Below are 24,997 nucleotides of genomic sequence, written 5' to 3'. Positions count from 1 at the left end.
CCCTTCCAACTTGATGATTCTGTGTTCCCCTCCAGGTTGCTAGCATTTTGTGGGAGGGATTCAGAAATTTAGGTTTGCGAAATTAAAGTAAAGCTTTCACACCAGCACAACTAATTAACTTCTTTTTAAAAAAAACCTCAGTTTTTTTTGTGGTTAGGAAAGTGATGCAGAAATGCACTCCAGGGTGAATGAATGATGAAAGGGGAGGTGCATGGCCATCATGGGAGCAAATCAGAATAAAGTCTGCTTTCCATATAACTTTTGCTTAAACCAGAAAGAATGCTCAGTGGTGAGCAAACATAGTCGAACCTCTCTGTATGTTTTGTGCAAGCAAACCAGCAGGACGAAGGCTCAGTGAACAAGTCACCTGTAGGAGCCCCTTCTTCCAAAGACCTATAAGGTTCATGACTTCCCTCCTTTTCTTGCCCTTTAAATTCTGGCTGCAAGGGAGACAGAAAGTAGAGAAAGCTGCTGCTTGCTTTCTGCAATGCAACGTGCTTCACTTATTTATTCGTCGAGGAAGTGGTTTGGTTTGCAAAGTAGCCAGTTCTTGAAACCATCTTCTCCCTGGCCCCGAGCATCTCCAGCTGAAAAGACCATAAAACCTGCTAAAACAATATTTACAACTGTGTCTGCAATATGCGACTGTGTATTTATAGCCTTGGGTCAATGCTGACAAATAGGGATGCCTAATTATTTCCCCCCCAAATGAAAGGAACAACAGGGGAGAGGGAGGGAGGGAGGGAGGGAGGGAGGGAGTAGGGAGAGAGAATGCGAATCAATGCATGCACGCTTGGGGGGGGGGGGGAGAGAGAGAACATGCTTCTCTCTCCCCCCTCCCCCGTCTGGTCTGTGGGCAATTGAGCGGCGCTGTAAATTGTTATGTACATACCAGATGTAAGTGAGCATTAAGGGGAAAGTGGGGCGTATTTGGTGGAAGAGGCAAGGCTCGGAGTCTTGAACTGATTTGCCAGCTCGGATCAATCCAGCACCAGGCCCAGGTGGTTCTTGTTGGGATTAGCATGACAAGTTTAGCCCGGCTGCCAAATCAGCTGCAACAGTTTTGGCTGCCTCTGCTCTGCTGCTCCAAACCAAGAACAGAGCACAGAAGACTCTCCTGCATGGGAGGCTTTTCAGCAGAGATTGGATGGCCATTGGTCAAGGATGCTTTAAGCTGCGATTCCTGCCTTGCAGGGGGTTGGACTAGATGACCCTCAGGGGTCCCTTCCAACTCTACAATTCTACGATTAAGAAGGGATGTGTGTGCATGTGTTTGTTTTTTAAATTGTCTGTTTATGGATTTATTTTGAACCATTTTGCGTTCACTCTTCAGGCCTCCCTCCTTCCCTCCCTTCTCCTAAGAATATGCCTGAGCATCATTCCTGCATTGCAGGGAGTTTGATTAGGTGACATATTTGCTTCCTTCCAACTCTACAATTCTGTGATTCTATGATCTGGGCTAGGAGAGATTTACAGGGATGGGATGGACAGTGGATGGAAAATGGCAGCCTTACAGAAGCGAAACGGGTTTCAGAAGGAAGAGCTGAATGTTGCTCAGCTGGTTGCCGTTGGTTATTTGCTTTGTTTAAAAAAGTGTGGTAAGATCAGTCTGTATACTCTGGACCAGCTCTGCACATCTCATGACCTACAGAGCTGATGAATCTAGATGAGTGGCCCTGCCAGATGGTTGTCAATGTCAAGGCTGCTGCCTTTGCGGTCCCAACAAGACCAGGAGGTTTAAAGAAGTTCTAAAAAGCAGCAGCAACAACAACAACAGCAACCAGGCCATATTTTTCCTGGCATAAAGATGAAGCAATAAGGAATGCTTTGCTTGTTTCACTACTGGGAAGGTGAGGTGGACACTTATGCATTGTCAAAAAAGAGGAGGCTGTATCCAACCCTATTTGCCCTATTCAGAGTAGACCTATTGGCATTAACAGGGACAGCTAATGTAGGGCCATAAGTGGTCTCCTCTGATTAGAAGCTTGATATGGCTCAGGAAACACCCCCCCCCCCAAAAAAAGTCAAATGATGATACAGTTTTTGCATAGCTTCTGCACTGGGGCGCCAACTTGGGCCCCAGGTTGTGGGTGCTCAGTGGCACCCATGACATAGTGTGATGTCATGATGTTGTGATGTCACAGCATCATGACATCATGTTATATCAACACGCCACAGCAGCGCTTCTGAGGACTGGCAGGGCCTCTGGCGTGATCTCCGAGGCCTTGTGCATCTTCCCCCATGATTTCCGGGAAAGGCCTCCAACGTGACTTTCAGTAGAAGCTAGAAGTTGCATCGGAGCTGTGGACCCACAAAATTTGTTGTGGGTGCCTGGGCCCCTAGGGCCCCCTGTAGTTTGTGCCTATGATTCTGCATATTTAGACCTGGATCTAGGTGTGGTTGGAGAGTAAGGGGCTGTTGAGAGGTAAGGGATTATTCCCCCTCCATATTAATGAAGCTGTGCTGATGTGAGTGGCTTTTGTGCGGTGGAGGTGGAAAGAGTTGTGAAAAGCACCACCACAACTCCACTGTGCTTGAAATATGAAACTCCCCGGCTGGAGCTGATGTCCAGAACATCTGGAGGGCAGCAGGTTGGCTAAGGCTGCTCTAAAACATTTTGACTGTCTATTTTTAAGGGTTATCTTCTTTCTTTCTTTTTTGTCGGTTTGTTCTTCACTTCCTCTGTTTCAGCAGATGTGCTTTGGTATGACGTCAGCTGGACGTTGGCTCCCAAATTGCAATCTGGCCAACACTTGATTCAAGGAGTCGTTTCAAAACACAGCTCAAAATTGCTTGGGCAGATTCTTCCTCAGAGGGCTCCTTTTGCCCTGAGAGGCATTCAGAAGTTCCAAAGTCAGGCCTGTTATTGTCAAGCAACAATCCCTGACGATGTGAGCCAGCCACCCCCTATATCTGATGGACTTAAGTGGTTCCCAAGTCAGTTGTGCGGAAGTCTTCGCCCCACCCAGGTCTGCAGGCTTCAGATAAAAACTCTGCCGCACTTTCCTTGATTGCTTAGTCTGAGATGAAAGAGAAGTGAGTTAAGAGTCCCAATGTGAATTATTCCCAGGGCTTTCTCACTTCCCTCTGAGTTCCCATTAGCTCATCTGCTGCCTCCTGTGTGTAGTCCACTTATTCCACTGGAATATATTCTCTAACCTTCCAAAACTAAGAGCATCATCGGCCACTTATTGCCAGGGATGGAGAAAGCCACCAATTTTCTCTTTTCTCAGGCTTCTTATATTTTCAATCTTCAACTTTAGTCCACCCCATTTCCACATCAGTTAGTAGGCAAAAACTGGCAAGCATTTTTGTGAGTATTTTCCCCTCAATGTTTGCATTTTGCAAACACTTCCCCACAATGTACACAATGTGCCTTTGTGTACATTTGTCTCAACAATATATGTATTTTTGGTATGCCCAAGCTTTCGCCTAAAATAATGCATTTTGGGACACAGTTTTTTTGGCTGGAGAGCTAAACAAGCACAATGAATAAACAATTCAGAGAAATACGAATTTTGAAGGTTATCAGCAACTGAGTTCACTTACTGGTTCATGAAGCGCACCATGGGTAGATTGGCAATAAAATGTGAATGGAATGAGAATCTCCCCACACCTTCCATGTGGTTGGTTTCCCTTTGGAATAGCTGTATGTAGACAGGAAACATGCATAATATGGCCCAGAGGGCAGAATTCAGTCTTCAATGAGTTTCAGTTTTGTTTATTTAAATTGAACAGTATATTTCGTTCTCTTATGACAGCCATCAAGTGTTTACGCCTGCAACCAAGTGTCAGAAGCCAGACATTGATGGTGCTGGCATGTGTGGGTACAGTGGTCAGCGAATGGGGGCTTCAGCACCCCAATCAACTCTTTGCCCCTCCCCATCGCTAGCAAAAATAGACTAAATTGTGCCAGTTTTTATAACAAATTTAGGTCGCAGGATTCAACCTTCCTGGATGAAGAATGCTTTAGAGATGGATCTTAATCCTTTGCAAGGTGAATTGTACACACAGCCAAGGAGCTAGGATAACAAGATGTCTAGATTTCAGGCTTTTAAAAATTGGCGTTGCGTTGGAAAACTCTAAGGACCCTTGGGTGGTTTCCTAGAAAGGATTGCTTGCTCTTGGAGAATGGACTATTTTTGTTGTTGTTTCATAATCTACAAAAAAATGTACACGCACAGGTGTGTAGTAGTGAGCTGCCACAAAAGGGGGAGAATTATCTGTAGCTCTGGTCGACCAGCTGGTGATATGTTTGCTTCTTCCACCTCATCCAGCACCTTCTACATGTTTTCTGTATGAATTCTTTCCATACCTCTGTGAGCTCTTAAGGTGTTTTTCCTAGTGATGCCCCACAATCGTCTCCCTATCCCTGCAGCCATAAAAGCGGCCATCTTCGGTAGCGCCATGCAGCTGTCTTGGGGGGAGGGCAGGGGGTTGGGGTGTGGTGCCGACAGTCCCAGGAACCTGGGCTATGTTCAGCTTGGCCACAGACAGAGCCCACAGCAATGTGCCAGGAATGCAGATCTACAAAATGGGGGAAAGCTAGAGAGCTGGCTCTCCACCAAGGGCAATAAAAGGCAAGATGCAGGGCACAAGGCCCTTCTCTCAAATTCAGTCTGGCCAGCTTTACAAAGATCAGGACAGGCCATTGTGTTGTGGGGAAGGAACTTGCCTAGGTTGCTTCTAGCCTGACTGGGCGATAGAAGCCTCTTTATCTGCTGCTGTAGATTATTGAAGGAGCCCAGCATGAACCATAGAATTGTAAAGCTGGCAGGGACCCCAAAGGGTCCCTTCTTAAATTTTGATGCCCAAAATTGGACGCAATATTCCAGGTGTGGTCTGACTAAGCAGGATAGAACAGGACTATTACTTCCCTTGATCTGGACACTATACTTCTGTTGAGGCAGCCTAGAATAGCATTAGCTTGTTTTGCTGCTGCATCACACTGTTGACTCATGTTAAGCTTGTGGCCCACCAAGACCCCTAGATCCTTTTCCATATGTACTGCTAGTATGCCAGGTGTTCCCCATCTTATATTTGTGCATCTGGTCCTTCCTGCCTAAGTGCAGAACTTTACATCTGTCCCTACTGAAATTCATTTTCTTAGCTTGGGCCCACTTCTCCAGTCTGTAAAGGTTATTTTGAATTCTGATTCTGTCTTCTGCGGCATTAGCTACTCCTCTCAGTTTGGTGCCATCTTCAAATTTGACGAGCATCTTTAATATTTGTTGCTGCATCTCCTTTGAGTATTTGGATGTTTACAAGGGTTGTTCAGGATTTTCAAAATGCTCAACATGCAGACACTAAGAGTCACCAGAGTTGGGGCTTCCATCATAGCACAGCACACTCTATGCATTAGCATTTTCCAGTATGAGGTGAATTTTCTGCCATACCCAGCCTTCTGCCTATGAAGCCATGCCAAACAAAAGGGTTGCTACTGTCATGGGGCCTGATTGATCAAACTGCCTCCACTAAGTCGTTTTTCATATGTCTCAGCCCTCAGTCAGGATGGGCTAAACTGTTGATTTTGGGTTCTTTCAGTTTCTCATTCTTCCAATCTCAAATTGCAACTTTGCAATTTCGATTTCCAATCTTTCAGTTTGGGGGGCAGGGAACACACACACATCCGCGCCAGCATTTTGGTGTAGATTTCTTCTAATTTCACATGTTTTTGCAAGCTGTTTCCCCTGATAAAATGCTGTGGGGTTTTTTTTTGGTTTTTTTTTTTTTTGCTATTTTGACTAATATAAATGATGCTGATGGTGATGATAGCAACAACAGCAGCAACAACAATTTAATTTAATTTAATTTTTTATACCCTGCCCATCTGGCTGGGTTCCCCCAGCATATTTTAATACATATGATTTGGTTAGAAAAATTCACCAGATTCAGAGAATTGCAGATTTTGTAGAACAGCTGTCTTTTACTTTGCATAATGTTTTGGAAGGTATGAATTAGGGAAGTCTGCATTAAAATCTGAGTGTAACTGGATTTCACCCTCACTCTGAGCTCTTAGCTATTTCAACTCCAGAACCCTCTCCAAAAAAAGGGGAGGCAGTAGTCTGTCAGTGAATCTTTTGCTCCTGGTTCCAGTAAGTTCCAGTTAAGAGCAAGAGCCCAGGGGTTTCACTTAACAGTTGGGTGGAGGTGCAAAATATCTGATTCAATCTGCAACTCTGAGGCAAATGCTAGTTTCACGTAAAGCCTGCCTGGGCAGCTGCTTGCCAGCTCAAAGAGGGAGCATAACTTGAGTTTCTAGTCTAGTTTTGACAACCATTTTTAATTTTGGGTTTCTTCTCTTTGGCATGCAGGAGGCCCTCTCCGTGGTGAGTGAAGATCAGTCCCTCTTTGATTCCACCTACGGCGCTGCTGCTCACCTCCCCAAAGTAGACATGACAGCCTCAGGGAACCCTGATTACGGCCAGCCCCACAAAATCAACCCTTTGCCTCCTCAGCAGGAGTGGATCAACCAGCCAGTCCGAGTCAACGTCAAGAGGGAATACGAGCATATGAATGGATCCAGGTGAGGAAGGACAAAAGGCTGTGCTGTTTTTCTAGAAAAAGGGGTGCCAGAACTCACCATTAGCACTAACCTTGTTTTCTTATGTAGGGACATGAGTGGCGCTGTGCTCTAACCACTGAGCCTAGGGCTTACCGATTGGAAGGTCGGTGGTTCGAATCCCCAAGACGGGGTGAGCTCCCGTTGCTCAGTCCCTGCTCCTGCCAACCTAGCAGTTGGAAAGCACGTCAAAGTGCAAGTAGATAAATAGGTACTGCTCCGGTGGGAAGGTAAACAGCGTTTCCGTGTGCTGCTCTGGTTCGCCAGAAGTGGCTTAGTCATGCTGGCCACATGACCCGGAAGCTGTATGCCGGCTCCCTCGGCCAATAAAGCGAGATGAGAGCCGTAACCCCAGAGTCGGTCATGACTGAACCTAATGGTCAGGGGTCCCTTTACCTTTTACCTGTTTTCTTATAATGGCAATGGTGCTCACCTGACAGGTGCCGGAACTGCAAAAAAGCCCTGACAAAATGTGTGAACAGGATGCCTTGGTGCCAGCTTGGGATCCTGTGTGGGGAAGCTCAGAAAGGCATACAGAGGAGATCCTCACCTCTGGAGTTCAGGTTGCACTCTCCTACTGCAGAGCCAACAGTCTTTTTTTTCCTCCTGAGGTGAAATGGGAAAGTGAAACCCTGCACAGACCCACACACCCACACACCCTTGCCAGCCTCGCTGCTTACTGGAGTTGTGTAGCTGTGGCTTCCAGGTTCTGGCAAAATCTCTGCGAGATCTCTCAGAGACCTCATGTGGCCTTCACAAACTCTGGTAAAGTTGGACGAGGCCTTCGCAAGCTTTCACAGGACTCTTGTGAGATCTTGCTGGAACCTGGAAACTGTCGCTAATTCTCCTCACTTCTCCAGCTGTGTGTGTGTGTGTGTGTGTGTGATCTTCCCCTACATCCAAGTAACCAATGCCAATACCCCCCCCAAATAGAATTTGGTTCTAGATAAGAGCCTCTGGAAACTTGCCATAACATGGAAAGAAAAAAGGGAGAGCTGTTGCATGAAATTCCAGCACACACTGAAAAATAGGGATGGGGAACTTGCTGTTGCTGGACTACAACTCCCATCATCCTTGACCACTGGTTTTCAGACTCCAGGATAAGGGTTTAGGGTTGTCAGTTTGTGGTCCAGAGGTGCTACATACATATACAGTGGTACCTCGGGTTACATACGCTTCAGGTTACATACGCTTCAGGTTACACACTCCGCTAACCCAGAAATAATACCTCAGGTTAAGAACTTTGCTTCAGGATGAGAACAGAAAGTGGTGCTTCAGGTTAAGAACAGTTTCAGGTTAAGAACGGACCTCCGGAATGAATTAAGTATGTAACCAGAGGTACCACTGTACAGGACAGCTGCCTCTAGATATGTCAGGTGAATCAGAGCAAGCACAGCGATGCCTTCAGCTTGCTCCATTTCTTCTCCTCTATTTCCAGTCTCTGCCTCCCTTTTGCATCTGCTTAGTGCAGTATCCAATGAACGTGTCCCATCAGGGCATGAATTTCTGCTTGTACAGCAGAAATTCTGCCCCCCTCCCAAGTACTCTCCCCAAATTGCTCTGGAGTTTTGGGGGAATCCCTAGAACAGAGGTCACAGGAGGAGAAGAGAGGGGAGCTCCGTTGTGCAAGAACTGATGATATGAATTTTGTATCGCTACTTTGGATGCAACCCCAGGACTTCATTTTTTGCACTCTGGGAAGAACAAGAGGAGAGCAGGAAGAGGACTTGGGGGCAGGGGCATGAGGACCATCCACAGCTGCGACCCCTCTGCATCAAAACCTGGAAAGCCAGCACCAGAGAACAAAATTGTGCTGTGACCTGCAAATTGCAGTGTGCTTCTTTGTAGAGCACAATTTCTCTCTTCTCCCCAGTAGTTTTGGCAAACTGGCCTTTGCACCTCATAGAATTGTAGAGTTGGAAGGGATCCTCAAGCATCATCCAACAATTCAGGAACCACAGCGAAAGAATCCCAGACCGATGGCCATTCAACCTCTTCTTAAAAACCTCCAATGAATGAGAGCCTGCCACCTTCCGCCTTTGTGATCCTTGCCAATCCCAATGCAGACAGATAAATGGAGCCAGTGACTATCAGGCCATAGGTCACCCTTTCCTACACTTTTCTTCAGAGGGGCTACAAACAGGCATCTTAGCTGTGGTGTGGTTTTGCCCTGATGGCGCTTTTCATCCCATGATCAGCAACGGGTGAAACTCGCCGCTGGCTTGCTGTTTAGCCTCCCTTGTGACGTTCTTCTTTCCTGCGCCTGAAATGAGGAAATTCAGAAGCAGCGCCTAGAGGCAGATAAACAGAATTGGTGGCTCGTTCTGAGGAATCTTGTGCTCCAAAAGAAATGGGGACAATATGTCGGGCTCCATGAGCCAAGGCAATTTGAATTATTATCCTTCCAGTGAGAACCGGATAAATATTTTCTAGTGCCTGAGTCTGTGCTGGATTAGCAGCTGTTATTGTTTTTTTGCAAACAGGACAACTCTGTAAGAATAATGTCTGGTGCTTTGATTTTAAGGTTGCTATAGGATTATGGAACTATCGGGGTGGGAATCTTAACCCCAACACCTTAGAAACAGCAATGTTAATTCTGGGCTCTGCTGGCAGACTCCATATGCCTGTTCCTGGGATATTTTCTTTATTGAAACAATTTTTTTATTGTTGTTTTCAATAACCACAACAAGCAAACAAACAAAAACCAGTAGGACAGTAGGAATGTCAACCTTTACCATTCAAAAATAGGTATTGATAAAAGATTCAGCCCCAGCAGTTCTCAAACTTCTCCTACCTCCACAGACCACTGTGGATGGTTTTGGCGAATCACATAACAAATTTTCTGCCTGTTGTAGCCATTGTAATGCAGTGTGCTAGGTGTTGAATGCTTTTAAATTATATTTAAATTACTTATTTTATTTCTTATGTAGGGTTGTATCATATTGCATTTTATTTACTTCACCAAATCTATATACTGCTTGATGGTTAAACACACACACACAACCGGGAAAGTGATTTACAAAAAAATGCATTTCGTAGAATTTGAGAGGGTGGGGGTAGAAGACCATTTCATTTCTTCATTTTTAATATAATTTTATTTCTCATTTTCATTTTACAATTGCAACATTAGATAATAATCCCAATAATCCCACCCTTTCCATGGTTCACTTCATTATTTTATTTTCCACAGCATATTTTAATTGATCCCTAACTTTTCATTTTCTCATTTTTTTATCTCAATAATTGTTACTGCTGAATTTACTCTATTGCTGTTAACTTTTTAATAGGCTTACAATAATTTTCCAAATATTCCGTAAAACATTTCCAAACTTCTTTTTAAAAAAATTCCCCCATCTTGGTTTCTTAATTATGTTGGTCAATCTTGCCATTTCTACATATTCTATCCATTTCATCTGCCATTCTTCCTTTGTTGGTATTATAGAGTAAGACCATTTCAGGCCAGGGTCTCAAAATTACCTCATGGGTTAAGTCTAACAGCTGCTCACCACTGAACTGGGGGAGCATCATGGGTCATATCAAAGTTAAGAAAAACATCAGAGAGGGTGGGGGGAAATCCAGCACACAATTGCACCCACCTCCATTTCCTCACTTCTGTATTTCACCTTGTAAAAATACTCCATTGGGTGGAGTTTGTGACTTTCAGAAAGTTCCCTTCTCCACGTGGAATCGTGGGTTATCTGCCCAGGAAAACAGAGTGTGTTTCTGTGTGCATGTGTGTGTGTAAACCAGCACAGAAAGTCCTCGGGCAAGGGGAGGGGGACCCGGTTTAAGCAGCTCTTTAAAATCTGCAGTGGCCTTGATTTATCCCAATGGCTGGGAAGCCTCCTCGCTGCACTCATCTTGGCTCCTTCACATCAGGGCCCAGAATACTTACTTTTCTCCCTGGCTTAGTTCATTGATAATGCCAAACTGATCCAGAGAGAAACGCCTGCTTATCAACCGCAGCCATGAAAGAAACAGAGCCTTCAGATGCCTTCTCTCATTGTTATCCTGGCTATTCTGATTTCTCTTCCTTTAGTCTGCAGGAGATGGAGGGTCCTTGTAAAGCAGGGCAAATTGTCCGCATCTTTGTGTGGCGATGGGGAGACGCAGAAGGCCAGTTGAAATCTCTTTTTTCCCATTTTTTTTATTAGTTTTCCAAGTTTATAACAAACACAAAATAACAAAACATATTAAAATGACAAAACAAACAAACAAACCTATAAAACTTCTTACAGTTAAAAATCCAAGTTAATTTCCATTGTTAAATGACTTCCTCGCATCCTTCCTAACGAATTTTCACTGAGTCATTTTAGCAATTTTCCAATATCTACTTTCTAATAAAATTAACTAGTTCAAATTGTTAACATCCTTTCTTTTCATGAGAATCTCACTCCATAGTATTATACAATTCAACATACTTTAATCCTAAACCAATTTGGTACTTGCAAGTATTTCCACTTATGTTATATTATAAAATTTAGCTAAATATTCCTTAAATTTCTTCCAGTCGTCTTGATATTTCTCCTCTTTCTGCTCACGGATTCTTCCGGTCAGGTCGGCCAGCTCCAAAAAGTCCAACATCTTCAACTGCCAATCTTCCACTTGTATTTCTTGTGATTTCCAGTTTTTTAGCTAGTAAAATTCTCGTTACAGTTGTGGCATACAAAAACATTCTAACATCTTTTTTGGGCAATTCCATTCCTATAGAAGGCCAGTTGCAATCTTTGTGAAATTTCCTCCTTTTGCAAATGCGAGGGGAGAGTTTGATAAAAGGCTCAAGACTCGGCCATCTTTGTATATAGCCTGAGACCCCTCGTTGGCAAAGTAGCTGGTGTCCTTGGCATTGTGCCACAAAGAAAGGCCTCCCCCCAAAATAATGCTGACACCCCATGTTTGTGGATTGCAGGGTCCCTCTCCACCTCCACTCCGTTCATCTGTTTCTTGTACCCCGCAATTGTTTGGCAGAGCTGTGACTCTTGGATTCTGAGTAATAAACACGGTCTCTCTCTCTCTCTCTCTCTCTCTCTCTCTCTCTCTTTCTTTCTTTCTTTCTTTCTTTTTGCCTCTCCCTCTCGTTCAGCCCCCCTCTTTACAGGGCTCCAGCTGCCTCCCAAGAAAGCAGCCTTTACTCTCTTCTTCACCTGTGCATCCAGCCAGGGATGGGCAAATCCACTGTCGTCCCCCCCTAAAAAAACCTTTACGGGTACTCTCATTTTGACTCAAGAAAATTACCATTTTATAGTTCAAATCGGGAAAAACAAATACAGTAAATGGACAAAAGTACAAAGATTCACAAAATGTTTAGGGTTATACGTCCCCCTGCATCCCCCCAGAAAAAAAGCACTGGGCAAATCTGTCCCTTTCTCTTCCTCTCTGGATCTGCCTTTCTGCCAGTCAGTTCTGTACCTCTCCACACCAGTTTGCAATTTCTTTTCCGTGAAAATTCATCCTCATTCCCACGTGTGAAATTCCCCTAATCTGTATGCAATTATAGATTTTTTTTTTCTTTTTTGTGAAGCTATCTCCCCAAACGTGATCCATTTTGCGGTGCTCTGTTTCGTGAACAGATCCATTTTGATGTACATTTTACCCCCAGTAAATGCATTTTCGCGCTCCTTGCTTGCAAAATTCAGAAAAGTGAGAATTTTGAAGGCTGAGCGTGACCATCGTGGCTAGTAGCTCTTGGTAGTCCTTTCCTTCTCCAGGAATCCATCTACAAAGCCCTGTGAACTTAGATGGTGGGAAGGCCCATAGCACATGCTCTTCATCCAGTTCTTTATATCTCTACCTGGACTGGAAGACCTGCAAGCCACTATAGACAATGCTGAGCTAGAAGCCCCAGTGGACTGACCTGATATGAGATCCTTTGGAAACCTTAGGTGGCTTTTAAACAAAATAATTGAGACAACTGCCATTCTCATATTCATCAGAGAGACCATACGTGGCTTTCTCTATCCTCAGTGAGTCAATGCTCATAGCACTGTGACCATTTGCTGCTCTCCAACATGTCCCATTGAGTGTTTATCGCATTCAGATCTCCCCTTCCCACTGTGAGAAACACCAGGGTAGTCACAGCATGGTTGCTACCTAAGAGTCTCAGCTTCTGGGCCCCTCCTAGATTGCTGAAGAAGTTGCTGTCCCAATGATGGACTTCAACTCCCATCTCCTTTGGCCTGTTTCGTTGGGACCAGTGCTTTTTTTTCCTGGGGGGGGGACGTATCTATGTTTGGCCTCATTGAGGGGCAGTATTTCAATATGAGTAGGAAAATGAGTACCCCTAAACATATTTTTTTAAAAGAAAAAAAGCACTGGTTGGGACTGAATCGAAAGCCAATGATATCCAGAGGACCACAGCTTCAACCCCTCAGCCTTGCAGCACCAGACATCTGAACCTGAAACCCTGACAGCAGTTTCTGCTCTCTGATGTTGTCCCATCTTATACATCTGCTGGCAGCCCAAACACTACTTTGGAGAAGGCTGTAATCCCTCCAGAGAAACTCTGTAGCATGCCAAAGATTTTGCACTCCAAATACTTGCAGCTTTTAACACCTGACACTGAGAATTTCTGCTGCCAGTGAGAAATGGTCTGGTCTTCTCTCTCTCTCTCTCTCTCTCTCTCTCTCTCTCTCTCTCTCTCCAAGGCTTGTCTGCCCTGCAGTTCCTCAACAGCCCCCCCCGACTGCCACGGGGACATTAAAACTCCAGCAATTTGCCTCTCCAAAGACTGACTTTGGTTTGGTGCCTGGAAAAACAGTAGGCGAAATAGTGCAACCTTAAATTCTAACATGTGTAAGTTATACATCTTATTTCCATTTCCAAGCAGCCTTTCTCCCCAGAAAGACATGAGGAAAAAATTACCATCCGCCTCGAGAATATCTCAGTGGAACGTTTATCTCCTAGCCACGATAACTATGCTAGAGTAATTCTGCCTCCGCGCCTTAACAAACAAATTTAATGTTCTCAATTGGAAAATCCTTCAGGCTTGTTCGCCAGATGGGAATCCAGCACAGAGTTGTAAGGCTTCCCTTTTCAGTGAATGGGGGCAATTATTTCAACGCTGGATTTGTGTGTGTGAATGTGAGAAGTCAGGGTGTGTGTGTGTGTGTGAATGTGAGAGGTGGTAAGTTCAGATGACACACACATACACACCCTGAAATAATATACGATGTATAATGTCCACTGTGCCATGTGGGCAAGCTCTGCTTTCCATGGGTAACACAGGCCGTGACCACATCCCCTGCCCTCCCTGGGTGTGGCTGGCATGTAAAAGGAACATGGAAGGAAGACCCTTGGTCCATCTAGCTCTTTGTTGAGACATTGATAGGCAGCAGCTCTCCAGGGTTTCAGGTGACTGATGTTCCCACTCCCACCTGAGTTGCCTCCACTGGAGATAGAGTCTGGGACCTTTTGCATGCAAAACAGATGCTCTAACCACTGAGCTACAGCCTTTCCCTTTATACTTGGTCTACACTGATCATGGTCCTCAGTCGTTTCAGATGGGAGTTGCTTTAATGTCCCATGGCGGGCAGGCCTGTGGGTCATCATGGCTGCTGAGGGCTCTCCTAACACATTTTTGCTGCCCCACTTTCCCTCCTTGGCACAAGAAGCCCTCTTTCCTCTGCTCAGTGATCAGGTGGCATTGCAGGGGGTTGACCCATCGGATCACTACCAACTCTACTATTCTGTGTGGTTGCACCGGAGCTGCCGATTGCCTGGTATTGATCTACCCCCTGTGTTTGCATTTCAGGGAGTCCCCGGTGGATTGCAGCGTCAGCAAATGCAACAAGCTGGTCGGTGCCGGGACCGAATCCAACCCCTTAAATTATGGCACCTACATGGATGAGAAGAATGGACCTCCTCCCCCCAACATGACAACCAATGAGAGGAGAGTCATTGTGCCAGCAGGTAGGGGCTCAACAGTTTCTGGGACACTGACACCCATCTGCATAGCCCAGATTTGGTTTTGGTCCTAACATGACCTCTTTCATCAGAGAAATGAACAGGAATACTCTAGGCCTTCAATGAAGGGTGGTTATTGTGGTTGCTCCTGAAGGCTCCATTTTGGGGTCAGTGATGAATCCAAACACCATGGCAAGATGGCAAGTTGAGGATGCATGAATTGCCTTGATGAATCTGGTCCGAATTTGGGGAACCTGTGCCCTTTCCCTGCCCCCAGATGCTGTTGGACTCCCATTAGTCCCAGTCAATATAGCTGATGGGCATGTTTGATGGGAGCTATAGTCGTGGAGGGCCACAGGCGCCTCATCCCTAATCCAAGGCCTTGCCACAGCAGTTCATGCACTTGAATTACTTCAAGACTGGATTACTGCAGCATGCTCTATGTAGAGCTTCCCTCGCGCTTCATCCAGAAGCTGCAGTTGGTGCAGAATGCCACAGCACGATTGCTGCCAGGTGTAAGGGCTTGCCAGCATATAACGCCTTGTGCTCAGAGATCTGTACCAGTTGCCAATTTGCTGCCAGGTCAAGTTCAAGGTTCTGCTGTTGGTTAGAAAACCCTAAACAACTTGGAACCTATGAGATCACCTTGCCCCACATGTGCCCACTTGCTGAATTGGCACTACTACACGCGCCACATAATACTCGTTCCTCATTTGTAAGAACTTGGTTGTTTAGTGTGGCAGCATCTGTGCTGTGGAACTCCCTGCCTCTTGATATTAGCCAGGCACCACCACTGTACTCTTTTTGGCACCTGCTAAAAACATTCTTGTTTAGACAAGACTGTCTGGATGCTTAGAAATGCTAAGGCGGATTTTAACCTGTTTTAGTATTTTAACATTTTGTATGTTTCAACTTTTCTTGGTAAGCAAGGATGGTCATGTGAGGACTGTTCCAAGGAGACGGTTCAAATGCACGTGTTTTTGCTTATACGCACCAACCCTGGATCATAACCCCCCATGCAAGATGCTATCGTGCTGTAATTACAATTGCAAGAGTTCACCTGAGGTCGGAATCTGGGAGAGTGGAGAAGGAAAGTAAAGGGCATGCAGAATACATTCTGCTATGACTCTTTTTCCGAAGGGGACCCTTGCGTGTCTAGATAAGAGTCATGAGAAAAATAGCACAGGATGCAGATAAAGAGGCAGACATGCAGTGATAGATACCTCTGTAAAAACAGCTTCAGACCCTGATATATTGCTCCCTAAGGAGAGGCACAGGGGTGTTGTTTTTAAAGTAGAAACTTTATAGTTAGATTTACTTTATTTTATAATTAACTGCGGTTCACGGTAACTGTGGTTAGCTTTAAATAACCCCAACCATGGTTTATGGAGCCGGTTTGTTTCAACTGAGCATGCTTCTGAACTCCTCAGCTGTGTGGAAGGAAGAGAGGAGGGAGCAAATCTAGGAGCCTGGAGAAATCTAGGATCATGTGATCTTCCACTAAACCATGGTCTGGCATTCCGACCAAACATGGCTACAGCAGTTCTGCAGAGTGAATGGTTTTGGAGGAAGAAGCCATGGCTCAGTGGTAGAGAATGTGCACTGGAGTCTGAAGCGCCTAGGTTCCCTCCCTGCCATTTCCAGTTAAAAGAAACAGGTGGCAGAATGAGATGTGGGAAAGATCTCTTCCTAGAGAGCTGCTGGTGGTCAGAGTAGGCAACCCTGGGTTTGTGTCTGCACAAATGTGTCTGCACTTAAGGCAGCTTTCTGATCTTGCTATATCAGAGTCCAATAAAGTTGGCATAAGGTAAAGGTAAGGGGACCCCTGACCATTAGGTCCAGTCATGGCTGACTCTGGGGTTGCGGCACTCATTTCGCTTTATTGGCCGAGGGACCCAGTGTACAGCTTCCGGGTCATGTGGCCAGCATGACTAAGCCACTTCTGGTGAAACCAGAGCAATGCACGAAAACGCCATTTACCTTCCCGCTGGAGTGGTACCTATTTATCTACTTGCACTTTGATGTGCTTTCGAACTGCTAGGTTGGCAGGAGCAGGGACCAAGCAATGGGAGCTCACCCCGTTGCAGGGATTCGAACTGCCAACCTTTGGATCGGCAAGTCCTAGGCTCTGTGGTTTAACCCACAGCGCCACCCGCTTCCCTAAAGTTGGCATAAGGCCAGCCTAATGTAGTTGGTACCCTAAACTCCTCCAGCCTGCACCAGCCAAGCGTGGAATTGCCCTATCAGTTCCTAGAATCGCCACTGGCAGTTAGCATTCTGTATGTCAGTCCTTGGCAGCAATGTGTCGTTGTGGACGGAATCCATCATTCTTCCTGCCCTGCTCCTCCTGTGTTGACTCTGCAGGGCTAGCGTGGCAAGGGAAGGGTGAGTGGGCAGGGGAGAGTTTGTTTTTGTCAGCAGGGTCTGGAAATATGACTCAGACCGAGGAAGCCAGCTTGTCTGAGCAAGGAGAGGTCATTTTCACAGAATTTACTACTTTCTGGAGCGCAGTAAGGAACATCCGTCCAAAATTTTTAATAACCCATCTGTACGAGATTTCCAATGGGCCAAGAGTAGGACCAAATGTGCTGGCCTGCCTGTTTGTAGCTGCTTTGTGACTGGAGACCGGCAGGAGTAGCTGAAGGGGGTGGGGAGTAAGACCTCCTGCTCTTGAGAAAACAGAGGTGCCGTGATGGTGTCAGCGTGATGCGTGCAGTGAGTTGTTGAGTGGTGGGGTCAAATCCTGCCCATTTGGCTTCTGACACAAGCACCCACAGCTAATGCAGAATTGAGCTCTGCCCTCCCATCCGCTGATGTCACAAGTATGTCCGCTGAGTGACAGGTGAGCATGGCTTGGGGAAAAGGTCATCGGAGACCAAACTGGGACCCCTGACCGGCCAAGGTTAGCCCACTGGCCAGTCTGCAGCAAGAGAGGGAGAGGAAGGCAGAGGCAACCCTCTTAGTCCCACTGAAGTCTTACTGATGGAAAAATTTCTCATCCAGCTCAGTTGGTAGAGCACGAGACTCTTAAACTCAGCGCCATGGGTTTGAACCCCACATTGAGGAAAATATTCCTGCATTGCAGGGGGTTGGACTAGATGACCCTTGTGGTCCCTTCCAAGTCTACAAATTCTACGATGCTATGATTCTAATCTCTTCCATATCTGAAACTGATAGCTCATCGATAGGAATAACACCACCCCCAACAATCTTTCGGTGCTTGTTTGCATTTTCAAGTGCCCAGAGCCCTCCCACTTGCTTTTTTTAGTTGCAATCCTTACAACAGCCCTGTAAAGTAGGTCAGTGTTATTATCCTGAATATCGCAAACAGGGAAGATTGAAGCTGAGAGGGAGTGCCTTTCCTAAAGCCAAGTGGTGAGTTTGTGGCAGAGGTGGGATTTGCACTGTGGACTTCCCAACTCATAGCTCAGTCTCACAATCACACAGGGAAAATGTCCTTAGCTACCTGTACATTGACAGAGCAGGAAAGCTATGGGGGGGGGAGTGATTCCTGGCAATCCCCCCCCCCAATGACTTTGGACTACAACTCCAATAATCCCTGTTCATAGGCCATGCTGGGTGGGGCCGATGGGAACTGGAGTCCAGCAGAATCCAGAGGCCTTCACAGGTTGCTCATGCCTGCCCTAAACAATCTGGCCCAACTTACCTGCAGAACTGTCTTCACTCCTGTGATCCACTGTGACTTACATAAGAACAACGGTGCACAGAGAAATGTTCTCAGTGGCTGCTCCTCAGCTTCAGAATTTTCTTCCCCTGGAGACTCTCCAAAGCCAGAGCCTGTGCATCTTCTGGAAGTGCTGGTTTTATTGAAGCCGGTAGCCCGGATGTGATTGTTATTGCAGTTTTTTACAGCAAAGCATAATTGCAGGTTTTACAGCAATTAAATGGTACATAAATTTTGTTGAATCAATAATACAGTGGTACCTTGGGTTACATATGCTTCAGGTTACAGACTCCACTAACCCAGAAATAGTACCTCGGGTTAAGAACTTTGCTTCAGGGTGAGAACAGAAATCGTGTGGCGGCAGCGGGAGGCCCCATTAGCTAAAGTGGTGCTTCAGGTTAAGAACAGCTTCAGGTTAAGAACGGACCTCCAGAATGAATTAGGTTCTTAACCCATGGTACCACTGTAAACGCATTGGCATATAATCCACTCTGAACACTTGGAATCTCAAAGGCTATACACATTGTTGCTCTAAAGCAGGAGTGGGGGGCTTTTTTTGGTTCTTTGGAAGTTAGTGAGCCACAACTCCCATAAGCCCCTGCAAGCATGGCCAACAACCTGAGATGATGGACACTGTAGTTCAACGACTTCTGGAGGGCCAGAAGTCCCCCATACCTGTTGTAAAAGAAAAACCTTGATGACTCTTGCTTTATCAGTATCTCCCCCCACTTCCTTCTGGCAGACCCCACATTATGGACCCAGGAGCATGTCCGCCAGTGGCTCGAGTGGGCTATCAAGGAGTACGGCTTGATGGAGATCGACACCAACCTCTTCCAGAACATGGACGGGAAGGAGCTCTGCAAGATGAACAAGGAGGATTTCCTCCGGACCACATCTCTTTACAACACAGAAGTTCTGCTGTCTCACCTCAGCTACCTCAGGGAAAGTAAGTGACTTCTCTCTTCTGCCTTCTTCTTTCTCGGAGGCCTGCCTGGCACGTCAAACAAAGAGTAGGTTCTTTTGGCCGAGAGCTGAAGTCAGAAGGGTAGCTGGGAGGAGAAAAGGAAAGAGGTTGAAAGGGGGGCCAGGGTCAACAGCAAGAGCCAGCGTGGCACAATGGTTAGAGTGTTGGGATAGGACCTGGGAGAGCAGAGTTCGAATCCCCACTCAGCCATGAAGCTCACTGGGTGACCTGGGCCACCCACTCTCTCCCTCACAGGGTTGTTGTGAGGATGAAAATGGGGAGGAGAACCAGGTGCCTCTCTTTGAGATCCTTGGAAAATAAAGGTGGTATATAAAATAAATCAAGAAATCAAGAAAACAGTCTCCTTCCAGATGTTTCATTCCTGGCCCATGGCCCTGCTTGCTGGGGCTGATGGGATTTGGAGTCCAGGAACATCTGGATGGCCAAAGTCCCTCCATGCCTGAACTAAAATCTCCCAAGCTGTGCTTGTTCTGCCTGGTTTTTTCTTGTACCCGCTCTCAGAGGTGGATTTAGGGCAGCACAACTGCTTCCACTACTCTGGGCACTGAGCCAAGGGGGCATTGCAACTAAGACATAGTAGTGAATTGAGCAGAAAGGAAGGGCAGAGGTGGTGGGGCACTGAATTTTGGCCTCACATAGGGCACCTCTGAAGTTTGAAAGTCCAAAGTCCACCCCTGAGGCTCCTATCACAAAAACCTAGCTGGCGTTGTGGAAGAGCAGATCCACCGGGTTTCCTCTGAAAATGCAGATCAATGAATTGCTTATTTGTTTAGCTCTGTTATCTTGCTGAGAACAACTTTTTAAAACACCAAGCCGCAGACATTTTGTCTGACTGAAAAAAGGTGTCTCCAATTAACTGATGGAAAGATTAAGTAGTTATAGAAGCTCTGTCTCTGTGCAAGCGATATAGAGTGAAGTGTGTGGGAAGCCTCTCCTTAAGGGCACAGCACATATGACACTTATGGGGGCCAGTGGGAACTTTGCCCCCCATTGCTAATTGCAGCACAGGGTAGTTTTTTTCTATTAGGGTTGCAGTTGGGGAGGGAAGGTTCACATGTTGCCTCCACGCATGGTGTAATCCAAATGGAAATCCATGGGGTATGTGTGCCTAGGATGTTGTTTTTTTTAATCACCTGATTGGCTGCACGTCCAATGGCTGGCTTAATGTTTAGTTAGGTTTGCATGCAGATGTATGTCATAATAAAGAGCTAGAGCAGAATGCCTATATGCATGTGAACTCAGAAATGAGATCTGTGCAAATCTGTTTGGCATGGGGAGAGTGCAAAAGAGGAACCAAAGGGTTTGCATTTCTGCTTTCTGTACACCTGGAATTTGTAAGATCCAGTCACGAAGACTTGTATCCAATACAGAACAGATTTGCTGAATTTTACTGGCATGGCTGGGGACGCAGGTGGCGCTGTGCGTTAAAGCCTCAGAGCCTAGGACTTGCCGATCGAAAGGTCGGCGGTTCGAATCCCTGCGGCGGGGTGCGCTCCCGCTGCTCGGTCCCAGCGCCTGCCAACCTAGCAGTTTGAAAGCACCTCCGGGTGCAAGTAGATAAATAGGGACCGCTTACCAGCGGGAAGGTAAACAGCGTTTCCGTGTGCAGCTCTGGCTCGCCAGAGCAGCAATGTCACGCTGGCCACGTGACCCGGAAGTGTCTCCAGACAGCGCTGGCCCCTGGCCTCTTGAGTGAGATGGGCGCACAACCCCAGAGTCTGTCAAGACTGGACCATACGGGCAGGGGTACCTTTACCTTTTTACTGGCATGGCTAGCTTAGGTCCATTCATTTCAGTGGGTCTACGCTGCGTAGACGTTAGTTGGCTCCCAGTTCCAGGGTTCAACCAGCCTCTCAATGAGTGAAGCCATCAAAGTCTTTTTTCAGTGCAACCCAAAGCCAAATAGATTTGCCAGCAACCTCCAGTTCAGCAGCCTCCCACTCTTATCTGCCTCAAAATGTGGTTTCCTGGAGTGCAGCAACTTTGAGGACGTAATGCTCAGCACCGCCACGTTCTGAGGCTTCTTTCCGCCCACATCTGACTTGGCAACTAGGAGAGTTGCGCTGATCAACATCACTTTCTTGGTGTTTTCCTGCTGTCACAGTGCAGTGACTTGCACTCAACCATCATAGAGTTGGAAGAGACCCAAAGGGTCATCTAATTCAACCCCATGTAATGGAGAAGTCACAGCTAAAGAATCCCTGTCAGACAGCCATCCAGCCTCTCTCTAAAACAGTGGTTCTCAACCTGTGGGTCCCCAGATGTTGTTGGACTACAACTCCCATCATCCCTGAGCTCTGGCCTTGCTAGCTAGGGGTGATGGGAGTTGTAGTTCAACAAGATCTGGGGACCCACAGGTTGAGAAAGGCTGCTGTAAAAGCCTCCAATGAAGGAGAGTCCATCGCCTTCCAAGGTCATCTGTTCCATTATTGGATGGCTCTTGCCATCAGAAAGTTCTTCCTGATGTTTGGTGGGAATCTCCTTTCTTGTAACTTGAATCCATTGGTTTGGATCTTCTCTTCCGGAGAAGCAGAAAACAAGCTTCTTCTGTGTGACAGCCCTTCAGATATTTGAAGATGGCTCTCATATCACTTCTCAGTCTTCTCTTCTCCAAGCTAAGCATCCCCAACTCCCTCCTCTACTCCTCTTCAGGCTTGGTTTCCAGACCCTTGATCACCTTGGTTGCCTTCCTCTGCACACTTTTCAGCTTGATTGCTGTGGTCAATGACTTCCACGAGCACCTGATCTGTTCCTTTCTTCTGTTTTGCACACTGCCTCCATGGGATGAGGCTGCGATCCTCTGCACTGCTTCCTTGCTCCCACCATCTCTGGCTGTAATTGGGGGTGGGAAGAGGTGTGGGCTTTGAGGGAGATAGGGCAAAGCCTTGTTCTCATTAAAGCATGTTCATAGGCCAAGCCAGGCTACTGGACATGACTCCTTTCCAAACAGCTGTTCCTGTGCCTGCTTCACGACAGTCTGGTTTCTGGATTTCTGGGCAACTCCCTTGTGGCGTCATGCCTTTGAAGGGAATTTATTGTTTTTCCAGACTTAATTTCCACTGGATGTTTTGCGCTGCATCTCTGAACCAAGAAAGGCGCTTGTGAGATGGCTCCTTACTTCCTCACAACAGAGGGACATTGGGGGCACTTTAATCCACTTCAGTGAGTGAGGAACACTTTGCAGAGAGCAGTGGAGCAGCTGGGGAATTTTAGACTCTGGGTTTAATGGTTGTCCGGATCATCACTTGCTTAAAAGTAGGGCAAGCCAGCCCTAAGGTAGCTGACTGGGGTCCTGGGCCAGAGTCCTGCCCCGCAGGCACCAGGGTAAGAATCGCAGACAAGCAGCTTTCAGGGGGATCAACCACATCCTTTTTCAGTCTCTAGAGACTCAGCAAGCGGTGAGGTGGGAGATCTGGTTCGTCTGTCACCTAAAGGTAAAATTAACACATTTGCACTTTCTGAAATGAAACACCATGGGTGGGGGACCTTTTCTGCCCAGCAGGACAGATCCTTTCCTCCTTACCCTTGTTGGGGCTTCAAAGCATAGCATAGGGATGTTCACCACACCACACACACACACACACACACCTCTAAATGTCTAGGTAGTGGAGGTTTAAAAGGCAGCATGCGGCTGTTTGCAAAAGGGCTTTCAAGCAGCCCTGCACTCTGCAGCCAAATGATTTATCAGCTTTCCGCGGTACAATGTGAAATTTCCTAATGGTCTTAAGTATTCTGCTTCTTTGTCGTGTGTTTGAACTTCTGTCGCTTTTATTGTATTCCTTTGTTTAACTTACTCTGATAAAAATGATAAAATGAATAATAACCTGGAATTAGCAGTGAGGGTTTGCCATCCCTGCACAAGCCCTTTAGAATGTAAAAGTTGTCAGTTAAGGATTCCAGGTCTGGTATTTCTGCTGGTCTCAGTGCCCTTAAAGTCTTGATGTCTGCTTCGTTCTTGCTCCCCCGCCCCCCCCCCCAGCACACATTCCCCTCCCTTTTTCATTTAAGCATCTTAATAGGAAACACATTTTTCTTCCTTTTCTGGTGTTCCCAACTAGAAACCTCAGACTGCCGGGCAAAGGTGAGAACTCTCAGCAAAAAACCTGGGGCGACTCTCTCCCTTTTGACGGCCACAACTTGTGCTTTTCAGCAGAGAGTGGCCCTTGTTTTATCTGACAAGTTCACTTAGACAGGAATTCCCCCTCTCCCTCACCAGCCCCACTCCCTGCCCCACCGTCTGCAACTTCAGCCATGTAGGCTGTCTGTCTGATCGCTGGGTCTTGGGGCACTGAGCTGGCTGGCTGATGCTGGTCGTACTGAACATCAAAATCTGGATCCGTTTCCAACCAGAAGCCAGAAAACGTGTCAGGCATGAATTAGTTCCCTCGCTGAGATATTTGAGAGGAACAAATTAAAAGCGAAACGAAACACCAACTGAAAACCAAGGATAAGGGGGTGGGTGAGAAGTTTGGTTTGGTTTGTATTTTAATGTGAACCAACCTAAATAAAACAAACAAACAAAAATTCCTTCCAGTAGCACCTTAAAGGCCAACTAAGTCAGTTGCATGCACACGAAAGCTCATACCAAGAACTGACTTAGTTGGTCTTTAAGGTGCTACTGGAAGGAATTTTTTTGTTTTGTTTTGACTATGGCAGACCAACACGGCTACCTATCTGTAACTCAACCTAAATAAATCACACATTCTCGGCGAACCAAAACGCAGCAGTTCCTTGGAATTTGCACCTCTCTGATGGTTCTTGATGCGATTCTCCAAACAAGTAATGTGCACAAAAATCTGTATTGTAAGGAGGGACGTGCATAAAAAGGCCAGCATTTGTGAAAATAGCATTAAGGGAAATTGCTTGCAAATGTGTTTCCGTTAGGAGACCTTGGCACTCAAATGAGGATTAGGCAAATTCATGGAGGAGGAGAGGGCTGTTGATGGCATCTCTGCCTCTACACAATGTTCCTGAATACCACTTGCTGGAAGCCACAGGAGAGGAGAGTTGCTATTTTGCACTGAATCCTGCTTGCACACTTCCCCTAATGGGCATCCTATGGGCATGATGGGAATCACATGCCGCTTGGAGAGAGAGGAGAGGAGAGTCTGAGATTAACAATGCCATCCTGCATAAGGCTAATCAGAAGGAAACCCCATGAGTTTAATGGAATTTACCCCTGTTGAAGAATCAGTGGAAACTGATTTCATCTCAAATTACCAGGTCAGTTTCATGAATTTTTAGTTGAATCATTGTTTCCCAACCTTAGCTGTATCTAAGTTCTACTCAGATCAAACCCACTGAAATTAATAAACCTAAATTAGTCATGTCCATTCATGCCGGGGGGGTCTACTCTGAGTATGACCAACACTGGATACAACCCATAGATAGATAATACAAATACTTAACAGTAGTTTTGGTATGTGTCATATCGTAAAAGGTATTCCCAGTTCTCTCACACTTGGCTGAATGGGGGAAATGCCTCTTCTCTAACACAGGGGATGTTTTTCTCTTCAAAATTATTGTCTTGTTTATATTCAGACAGGGTGATTTAATTGGCTAGGTACTTTGAACTGATTTATAGACTATGGCAACTAGTCATAGATAGTGCTCCGTTAAGATTAGAAGTGATCCCTGATGTTAATCTCTGATTATGATGATGCACTTTCCAGAATACCTGCTGATTTTCCTTTTGAGATAGTGAACGTTAGGGATTCTTTAGCTGTGATTCGCTGCATTGCAGGGGGGTGGACTAGATGATCCTTGGGGTGATTCTTCTAGCTCTACAATTCGATTATCCTAACTGCAGAAGGGAACTAGGAAACTGTTTGTTTCTCCTTCCTTTCTCTGCACAGATCCCTTC

At 46.2% G+C, this 24,997-nt stretch overlaps 1 protein-coding gene across 5 annotated transcripts in view; it reads left to right on the top strand.

Moving 5' to 3' along the window:
• Positions 1–24,997, top strand: part of FLI1 (Fli-1 proto-oncogene, ETS transcription factor) — a 119,511-nt gene that overhangs the window by 68,204 nt on the left and 26,310 nt on the right. For all 5 annotated transcript variants that reach the window (XM_083714681.1, XM_083714680.1, XM_083714682.1 and 2 more), the window contains 3 exons: positions 6,315–6,526; positions 14,313–14,470; positions 18,892–19,095. In XM_083714681.1, coding sequence (XP_083570807.1) covers positions 6,315–6,526; positions 14,313–14,470; positions 18,892–19,095 — 574 coding nt within the window. The remainder of the gene's footprint in view (positions 1–6,314; positions 6,527–14,312; positions 14,471–18,891; positions 19,096–24,997) is intronic.

This window comes from Podarcis gaigeae (assembly GCF_964106915.1).
Source record: "Podarcis gaigeae genome assembly, chromosome: 15".
NCBI lineage: Eukaryota > Metazoa > Chordata > Lepidosauria > Squamata > Lacertidae > Podarcis > Podarcis gaigeae.
Note: the sequence above shows the minus strand (reverse complement) of the source record. Positions and strands in the feature narration are given on the sequence as shown.